Source organism: Nicotiana sylvestris, chromosome 12, assembly GCF_000393655.2.
Source record: "Nicotiana sylvestris chromosome 12, ASM39365v2, whole genome shotgun sequence".
Taxonomy (NCBI): Eukaryota; Viridiplantae; Streptophyta; class Magnoliopsida; order Solanales; family Solanaceae; genus Nicotiana; species Nicotiana sylvestris.
In genome coordinates, this window is record NC_091068.1 from 142,274,174 (window position 1) to 142,284,553 (window position 10,380).

A 10,380-nucleotide genomic window follows, 5' to 3' on the forward strand; every position below is an offset into this window, starting at 1 on the left:
CAAGAGTGAGTGAATATGCTGAGTATAACCAGGCCAGAAATAAAAGGAGAAGAAAAAGCAGTTATTTCAACTGTCAAAAACCCAATATCCGAATTTCACTCTTCTTATTTACCGCCATAGACTCGGGACACATTACTCTATTCTACCCGTAGAGGCGGATCTAATACCATATCATTGGTTGTGGCTGTACTCATTGCTTTCGACTCAAATTATATCGACACATAAATACAATTAAAAAAAACGTAGATATACACATAATATATAATAAACTGCTAATTAAATCCTTAATATCGTTTTCTTACTTTCTTCTAATTTTCTAGTGTGTTTATCTTCTTTTTACGCGAGAAAACTCTTCATGTTTGTGTAATTATGCAGCAAAGAGGATAAATTCAGAATAAGAGAAAAGAAAATTTGTCATTCTTAATTGCACTTTAGTCTTAACTCTGCTAGGGATATATGGCATTCGTGAAACTTGGCTCTAAATCTGAGGCCTTTCGTCGCGAAGGCCAAGCTTGGTAAGCCCCTATTTCTCTCTCATTAATTTTCTGCTGGTTTAGATTTGCATCTTAATTCCCTATCCAATTATCATTGCTTATGTAGGCTCTAATTGTATTTTGCCGTAGAAATGACATCAGGTAGGGCTGTTATTTAGGAATTAGCCTGTGCGTCCTGATTTTTAATTTTTCAGGACAAAAATATTCTGCATTGAATTAAGATTTTTAGTTTAAAAGTTTAGGAGAAATAAGTATTGGTTAATCTCTAAATATCATGAAAATAGCAATCTGTGCACTTGCCCCCATTTTGGCATGCATTTGCCAAAAATCTTTTTATTAAACTTCGTGCTTAATCAAAAATACCGGCATATAAAATGAAAGTTTCAATTATTTTCTCGTAAATTTCAATTTTTTTGCTAAATCTGTTGTGGCTATATATGTAGAGATTAGTTAAGTAATGTATGCAATTGTTGAAACTAGATAAATGACAGGAAAAAACAAATTATAGGGTCATTTATCTCTGATTATCTGACATTTTTAATATGTGTATGACTAGAATAGTTGATTGACAAATAATCAGTTTTAATAGGGATAAATAATGATGAAATAGGGACAAAAAAAATCAAACTAAACATTAATTTCCTTTTGCATTTGAGCAGCAAAATTAGATATGTTTTCTTTGTATTCAGGCATTGCACATCAGGCCTTCCTAGTGATGTTACAATTGAAATTGGAGAAATGTCCTTCTATCTACACAAGGTACACCTTTTTATTTACTATCAAACCTCTCTATAACAGTGTTGTTTGTTCCGAAAATTTTAGGTTGCTACAGTGATGTAAAGTGCTACTATTACATAACATATATTATATATTATAACATAACATGAAAAATTGGTTCCAACGAAAACGTGACTGTTATAGTGAAGTGTTGTTATAGAGGATGGCTGTTACAGTGAAGCGTTGTTATAGAGGATGGCTGTTATAGAGAGGTCTGACTATTTTCGGATATTACTTTTGCAGTTCCCATTGATATCAAGAAGTGGACTACTAGCAAAGCTAATTAAAGAATCATCGAACGACGACGGATCAGTTTGTGTTTTGCAGCTAAGTGACATACCTGGTGGTGCTAAAGCATTTGAACCAGTAGCCAAATTTTGTTATGGTGTCAAAATAGAACTTACTCCTTTAAATATAGTTAGTCTAAGATGTGCATCAGAGTATTTGCAAATGACAGAAGAAACTGGAGATGGAAATCTCATTACACAAACAGAAGTTTTTCTTAATGATGTTTTTGGGAATTGGACAGATACTATAAAAGCTTTAGAAACATGTGAAGAAGTTTTACCACATGCTGAAGAACTTCATATTGTGTCGAGATGTATAAATTCCTTAGCAATGAAAGCTTGTACTGATACAAAGTTATTTAATTGGCCTGTTTCTGAAAATAGTCAAGAGGGTAGCACAGGCGCGGATATATGGAATGGTATAAGCGCCGAAAAGAGGACACAACCCTTGACAGATGATTGGTGGTACGAAGATGTGTCGTTCCTTAGCTTACCTCTTTACAAACGATTGATTCAGGCGGTTGAAGCCGGAGGAATGAGGCCTGAAAATATAGCAGGTGCTCTTGTGTTTTATGCCAAGAAATATATACCTTTGATGAATAGACAAGCAAGTTTTAAGGATGCTACTAGCCATACTAAATCAGGTTCAACAATTTCCACACCATCAGAGGCAGACCAAAGGGTACTTCTTGAGGAGATAATGGAATTGCTACCAAATCAAAAAGGAGTAACGGAGACCAGGTTGAAAGCGCGTACTTTTAATTACTTAATTATATTATGTCTCAAAATGCCCCCTCGTGTGTGCTCCTTTTTTTTCATGGGCGAAACAAGTGGAAATATTTTTTTTCTTTTTGAGTGGCGGTGACATTTGAAATTAGAACCTCTTGTCTGCTCTTATTCCATATTGAATTGTGTGAATCATTCAATCTAAAAGTTTAAACTGGCAGAGAGAGAGCGCTTTTAATGTACTTAATTATATTATATCTCGACATAGGTTTTTTCTGAGGCTGCTCCGAACTGCTATGAGGTTGAACCTAGGACCTTCTGCATGCTCTAATACTATGTTAAGTTATGTCAATTATCTCATTTAAAAGTCTAAGTTGTTAGAAAGAGCACACTTTTAGTAACTTAGTTATATTATATCTCGACATACCGCCTCACGTGTGTGCATGATTCTTTTTCATGAACCAAACACGTGAAAATATTGATTTGAACCTAGGACATTCTGCCTGCTCTAATACTATGTTAAATTGCGTGAATTATCTCATTTAAAAGATTAAGTTGTTAGAAAGAGCATATTTTTAATTACTTAATTATATTATGTCTCAACATACTGCCTCACGTGTGGACCTGATTCTTTTTCTTGAACCAAACACGTGAAAATATGGAGTTGAACTTAGGACCTTCTGCCTGCTCTAATACTATGTTAAGTTGTGTGAACATTTCATTTTAAAGTGTAAGTTGTCAAAACGAGCACACTTTTAATTACTTAATTATATTATGTCTCGAGACAGGTTTCTTCTTAGGCTGCTCCGAACTGCTATGATGCTACAAGCAAGTCCCTCCTGCAGGGAAAATTTGGAGAGAAGAGTGGGATTGCAATTAGATCAAGCTGCACTAGATGATGTGCTAATACCAAATATGGGATATTCAGTGGAGACATTATATGACATAGACTGTTTTCAAAGAATTTTGGACCATTTTATGTCAATAGACCAGGCTTCTTCTGCACCTTCTCCATGTTTTATGGAAGAAAACCAATTGATGGAAGGTTCACTTCCCTTGACTTCATTAACAAGGGTGTCAAATCTGGTGGATTCATATCTCGCGGAGGTGGCGCCGGATGTTAATTTTAAGTTCCCAAAATTTCAGTCTCTTGCTGCTACAATCCCAGATTTTGCTAGGCCACTTTCTGATGGTATTTATCGCGCAATTGATATATACTTGAAGGTAACAAACAGTTGTTCATTTTCACTTTAGTAATATGTTGTCTTTGTAGAAATATAGGGTAAGGCTGCGTATAATAGATCCTTGTGGTCCGACCCTTCTCCGGACCCCTGGTCGCACATAGCGGGAGCTTAGTGCACCGGGCTGCCCTTTAATATGCTGATCTTTCTTAATTCCACTGAATCTTGCTGTACTTTTTCCTTTCTATGTGAACTACAAAGTTGGTAACATGGGGAAGGAAAGTTAGATTAGTGAGGTTTAATCATTTTTAGTATTAGACTAGCTAGAGATGTTTAATCATTTCATGGAGAGCATGTGGATAAATACCTCTATTTTAGTATTTTTGTGACATGTAAAGTTGTCAGCCACTAACGCAACGGTCAAGTTGTCTCAGTGTAACTTAGGTCACGAGTTCGAGCCGTGGAACCAGCCACTGATGTTTTCATCAGGATAGGCTGCCTACATAACACTCCTTTCGGGTGCGACCTTTCCCTAGACCCTGCATGAACGCGCGATGTTTTATGCACCGGGCTGCCCTAATTTTTAAAGTTGTCAATGACCTATAGATCATGGGTTCGAGCCGTGGAATCAGCCACTGATGCTTTCATCAGGGTAGGCTGCCTACATACACCCTAAATTTACCGGACCCTGCGTGAACATTGGATGTTTTATACACCGGGCTGCCCTTTTTTAAAAGTTGTCAACTTTCAATTATTTTTCAGAAAACAATTATTGTCAAAGTTCATTTCTCAACCTCTTTTCATTCAAATTTAATGTTACTTTCCTTATTATGCATGTTTTCTTACACATGCTTTCAATTTTAGGCACATCCTTGGCTCACAGACTCAGAAAGAGAGCAAATCTGCAGACTAATGAATTGCCAGAAGCTGTCATTAGAGGCTTGCACACATGCTGCTCAAAATGAGAGGCTACCTCTTAGGGTCATAGTTCAAGTATTGTTCTTTGAACAACTTCGGCTACGAACATCAATATCAGGATGGTTTTTTGTCTCTGATAATCTTGACAACTCGCAAAGTAGTTTACGTGGAGGCAACCGTGACACGAACACAGCAAATGGCATGGGATCAAGCATCGACGATGTGAGGGAGCGTGTTGCAGAGCTAGAAAAGGAATGTAACAGCATGAAACAGGAGTTTAAAAAGGTGGTAAAAACAAAGAAAAGGTGGAATGTGTTTTGTGGGAAAAAATCTCAGTGTGACTTGAATACAGTAAAGCCCTGTAAAATACAACCTCCACCTGTTAATGAGCATAAAAATCACAAGAAGGGAGACTCAAACTAAAGGTGGACGTAGTTATTTACTGTGTGTTCTTCTTTTCCTGCTATCAGGACTTCTTTTACTGTTATTATGGTAGTATTATGTATGTTATGGTTTGCACTCGTCCTGATATTTTTACAAATTTTTAATGCTGTAATGAGTAGATAATAGGCATTTTTAAGCAAAGAGCAATTGCATACAGTGAAACTTTTAAGGTACTACTCGTTTGGTACGAAGGTTAAGGGATAATTAATCCTGAGATTAAATTTGAGATGAGTTTATCCTATGTTTGATTGGGATAAAATAGCGATATAACAAATCCCGGAATGATAGTGTTATTTTTATTCCATTGGAAGAGTGGATAACAATCTCGAGATAACTAATTCGGAATTGTAGTGTTATTTTTATTCCAATGAAAGAGTGGATAACAATCTCGAGATAACTAATTCGCAAATAATTAATCCCGAGAGAGTATTATTGACGTTGGTCCGACATTTGACAGAAAAAATTGAGTGTTATCATTATAAGATGTGTGGATTCAAATTATGCTAAAAATCAGGGTAGGGCCTGCGTACGATAGACCCTTGTGGTCCGGTCCTTCCCCGAATCCCGCACATAGCGGGAGCTTAATGCACCGGGCTGCCCCTTTTTTTTTATACATGAATTACTTACTTTAGTAGGACGTTTGTCTTAAATAGTTTAATCTCCACATTGCTAATACACATTCTAATTCCAAATTATCCATAACTTAATGCGGATATTACTTAAAATACTACCAACCAAATATTGCATTAGTTATACAGCATACCCAGTATATTTTCTTACCCCTACCTTGTGCAAGCAGATAGATTGTTTCCAATAGACCCTCAAACACAGTCACAGCAGCAAAGCAACATTAGTTATACAACCATAAAAAATTTTATTCTACAATAAACCAAATAATATATTATCTTACGTGGGATTTTATGTTAGAATTAACTGCTCAAATATCAGAATCAAACAACCCTTTACTCCAACAAATTAAGTTCTCAAGACCTTAAATGTGTGCAACACATACACTGCACATTCATTTTACAAGAAAGAAGGTTCACACCAAGATTCATACCAAAGAGTGATCTAACATGTCATTTCTAGTCCATTATCAACTAATGGATATAATATTACAGATCAGAATCTTTCCCCGAGGCAATTTTAGAACATACACTGTAAGAGGTAATATACTTGTGAGTTCTCATTAGTCTAGATGCAGATACAAAATTTTGTACCAACTTTGGAGTAAAAGTAGCAGGTGTCGAAGGTGCAAAAAATTCATGAGCTTTGCTGCAATTTTCATCGATACGAAGCCCTGCCATGTAGAATATACATTCATTAGAGCAAAATCACCTTCGGCGAGAGTGTTAAAAACTTAAAATAACCAAGCATGGGCGAAGCCACACTTTGCTTAGGGTGGTCAATTGACCACCCTTTGTCCGTTTGTCGAGAAATTACATTGCGTATATAGGTAAAATATTAGGTTTTAGAGGTACATAACATACATTGGACAACCTTTGCCGGAATTTTATTTATTTATTTCAAGTTTTCCTTGAGGAAATTCTATAACCAAGTACTCCACATATGGTAGATTGAGCTTTTTCAACTTTCATCCTCCTTTCTCTTCCCTTTTTTTGGTACCATTATCAAAAATTGACTCTTGTTTTTGTTGTTAGAGAGCAATTTCTTCAAAGGTTACTAATCTTTAGAGTATACAAATAGATATTGATGTGTTCTCAGCTCTGCATTTGAAAAGATTATGCAGAATTTTGAAACCAGAACGTGCGAGCTGTTTACCTCAAGCTTTTCCTCAGTCAAAAAGATGTAGTTTTAACACATTCAGAATTGACGCCTGGGCCGTTCTTCAGCAGCGCTTACGCGTATGGACCTGCCATCAAGGTCCTGCACCACAATATCACAGCAGATGCAAAGTTAGAAGAAATCCAAATAGGAAAGCTGAAACTCAAGAATGGTTACAATAAAACATCTACATCAATAGTTAGAAGAAATGTAACTAGTTAATTGTGGTCCAACTAGTCCAACACATATAGGAGGAAGGATGCAAAAAAGTGCAGCGGCGGACAAATTCATAATCCTTCTTTTCAGACAGATACCTAAAGGACAAAAACAACTGATATCTACAGGCATGAATATATCGGTCCACGAATCAAGATATGCAATCAGGCATACTAAGAATATACTTACAACACCATTCAAGCTATCAATTGCATCATTGACCTCTTTGGACGAACTGTATGTTACAAATCCAAAGCCCCTTGATCTACCACTATCTCTATCATAGACTACTTTGGCATCCACAACATTGCCTTGCTCACTGAACAATTCTTTAAGTGCCAGGTCATCGACACCCCACGAGAGGTTTCCTACGTATACTCTATTGCTGCTGTCAACACTTCTCCCACCCCGTGCACCTCCAAAAGAAGAATTCCCGTCCCTTCCACCTCCATATGAAGAATTTCCACCCCTTCCACCTCCAAACGAAGAATTTTCCCTTTTGGCTGGTGCTGGCCCTGCGTTCACCCTTATTGCCCTCCCGTCAATTTCCTGCAAAAATGACATCAGAATGTTCGCTTAGATATCAATCAAAATCGTTGCAACTGAGTGCATATCCAAGCACTTGATAAGACTTAAGATTATACAAATTGCAAGTTGAAAGTGAGACTAGAAAAAGTTAATTAACGAATATAGTTTGTTTTAACAGTCTTTAAGATAACCAAAACCATGGAAAATTTAGACAACCGTTGTAATATAAGTACACTTAATGGTAATAATGGATTACGAGCAGAAAGGGCAAGACTTTACATATCCATTGAATTGTTGTTCAGCAGCTTCAACTTCCTCTTTCGTAGACATTGTCACAAAACCAAACCCTCTGCTTCTTCCAGTGAGCTTGTCATATATAACCTGCAAAAATTGTAACAAAATTCACTACTTCATTACCCTCCTAGTCAATCCTTCTCGCCCAAAACAAACTCTGTTGAGCTCACTACAGGGAATGTACAAAACAAAGAGTGCCTTCTCCAAAGAAACTAGAGCAAATAGGACAAAAGAATTACTGCTACATTGCAAGAGTTTCATAGCAACTTACTCACTGGTCATGTTTCCAATTACGATTTAAGTTATATACACTGTCAGTATAATGAATTTTACACCATCAGTGTGATTTAACATGTTATAGCAGATTTCTTTGCCATTTTCTAGGTTACCTATCAATGTTTATTAAGTAGAGTTACTTGCAATTACCTATTAAATGACCATTTAAGAACCTTAAAATATCCATTTCCAGTTAATAACGTTCAAACATGACCAACACAGCAATTCAAAGGAATCTGAAGAAGGGAACTCCACTCCAAATCAAAGCTTACTCCTTAAGTCTTGAATTGAGTGAACCAACAACAACAACAACAACAAACCAAGTGTAATTCTACAAAGTGGTGGGGAGGGTAGAGTACGCACACCTTAACACTACCTTGTGAAGGTGGAGAGGCTGTTTCCGACAGACCCTCGGCTCTCTTGAATTGAGTGAACCACCACATATTAATGCTTAAACTGTAGACACTTTTAATTATGCCATGGCACAATTTTAACTATTTAATTACGCTTTAACATTAATTAGCAAAAACATAGGAATAATTGGCAGTTAACTAAATTACCTCAACCATTTCGACATTTCCAGCACGTTCGAAAAGGCCAGCAAGAGCAGCACTGTCAACACTGAAAGGCAAATTACCAACAAAGAGTTTAAGGTCTTCAGAGAAACGGGGTTGTTCTGCTACTTCAACATCATCTTCCAATTGGTCAAAACCAGAGAGCGCAACGCGAGTCGAAAACGAAGATTCAAAAGGCTTAATTGAACAAAGGCCTGTTGAAGAAGAAGATAAAGAAAGGTTCAGAGAAGAGGAAGGGAGAGAGAAGAAGGAAAGTGTGGAATTGGGTTTTAGAGAAGAAGGGGTTTGAGGGGTGACGAAGAGGAATTGGAGAGAAGAAACTGAGGAAGAAGCCATGGTTTTTGCTATAAAGCAAGAACGAGAGAAGAAAATGGGTAAGGCGGAAAGATAAGGTTTTTCCAAGAATTTGAAGATACAGTGTTTATAGGCAAACATGTTCATATTTATAAGTGCAAAATCTGTAGATATTTTTTTAGGTTAAGTGGAATAAGGCCCAAATAAGAAAGGCCATGTTTGTTTTTCTCAAAAAGATCTTGAAAGGCTTAGCCGAAGTTGCAAAAACCAAAGCCCTATAGGCTATGATAGCCAATTTTATTTGAAGAATTAATCTTAATTGTCGCTCGTCCAATCGCTTAAACTAAAATAATGATACATATATAATATATGACTAATGCATGTATAATACGTATATAATTATATATGATCAGTGCATAATCGTGTATATCAGCTAGGAAAAGTAAATAGTTAATCTGACTGGCTATTTGTGTAATGACTTCATTTTATTATTTACTCTGGTCTATTTTATGTGACACTATAAGCAAGAACGAGAGACTATAATGTTCATATTTATAAAGGATCTTTATACAAACAGCTTGTCGAATTCTCTATTTACTTTTTTGAGTTAGTATACATACATTATACAATAATTATACATATATTATATATAAATTATAAATATATTATATATTAATCGCCTATTTTAAGTTTAAGCGTTTAGGTAGCCAGTTATTTAAGTTACTTGTAGTGGAAAAGAGTGTTAGTATTTTTTAGTTTAAGGGGTACAAGGCCCAAATAGGAAAGGCCATGTTGCTTGTTTTAGAAAAGATTTTAAAAGGCTTAGCCGATATTGCAAAAACCAAAGCCCTATAAGTTTTAGTATAACCAGTTTTGTCATCTCATTCCATTTTATGTGACACTATAAGCAAGAATTAGAGAGCATGGCAAAGGCATTAAGGAAATAAGGTTTTTCAAGAATTTGAAGATACAATGCTTCATACTTATGAGTGGGAAAATCTGTAGATATTTTTTGGTTAAGGACAATAAGGCCCAATGGGCAAATTGCAAGTGCACATATAGTCATTTTCAGATATGATATTTAGAGATTAATCAATACATATTTTGTCCTGAAATTTTAAACTAAAATTTTTAACTTCAGGACAACTCAGGACATTTTTGTCTTGAAAAACTAAAATTTAGGATACACTGGCTAATTCCTAAACAACAGCCCTTTAGAGTGGCTACATGGAGTCATTAGCCGAAGCCTTACAAATTTTTAAGGGAAAAAAAAACAGAAATAGCGAGATTTACAACTAGTAAAATAACCACAGTTTCAAAAGTAATCGAAATTTAGTCATCTTTTTATGTAAAAGTAAAATCTGAACAAAAACACCCTTAAAAATCCGGAAAAATTCCAACATAATATGCTGGAGTTCAATTTTTTTACATATGAGATCTTAGCATAATGTGTTGGAATTTCATAATGTGTTATAGTTCCAACATAATATGTTGGAAGTTTATACGCAGGAGCTTTATAATTCCGTAAATTATGCTGGAACTTTCCGTGCATTGGAGTTCAAACATAATATATTGAAAGTTTATA

The 10,380-nt window shown here is 35.8% G+C and overlaps 2 protein-coding genes across 2 annotated transcripts; one reads left to right on the forward strand and one right to left on the reverse strand.

Annotated features, from left to right (window-relative positions):
• Positions 1-202: 202 nt before the first annotated feature.
• Positions 203-4,995, forward strand: LOC104230516 (BTB/POZ domain-containing protein At5g03250-like). Its single transcript, XM_009783349.2, has 5 exons — positions 203-515; positions 1,184-1,253; positions 1,515-2,299; positions 3,073-3,508; positions 4,330-4,995. The coding sequence occupies exons 1-5, from the start codon at positions 457-459 to the stop codon at positions 4,804-4,806; spliced, it is 1,827 nt and encodes a 608-aa protein (XP_009781651.1). The 5' UTR covers positions 203-456; the 3' UTR covers positions 4,807-4,995.
• A 776-nt stretch (positions 4,996-5,771) lies between these two features.
• Positions 5,772-9,475, reverse strand: LOC104230517 (29 kDa ribonucleoprotein B, chloroplastic). Its single transcript, XM_009783350.1, has 5 exons — positions 8,487-9,475; positions 7,636-7,737; positions 7,018-7,377; positions 6,610-6,714; positions 5,772-6,127 (listed from the first exon to the last, which is right to left on the reverse strand). The coding sequence occupies exons 1-4, from the start codon at positions 8,940-8,942 to the stop codon at positions 6,652-6,654; spliced, it is 981 nt and encodes a 326-aa protein (XP_009781652.1). The 5' UTR covers positions 8,943-9,475; the 3' UTR covers positions 5,772-6,127; positions 6,610-6,651.
• Positions 9,476-10,380: the final 905 nt, after the last annotated feature.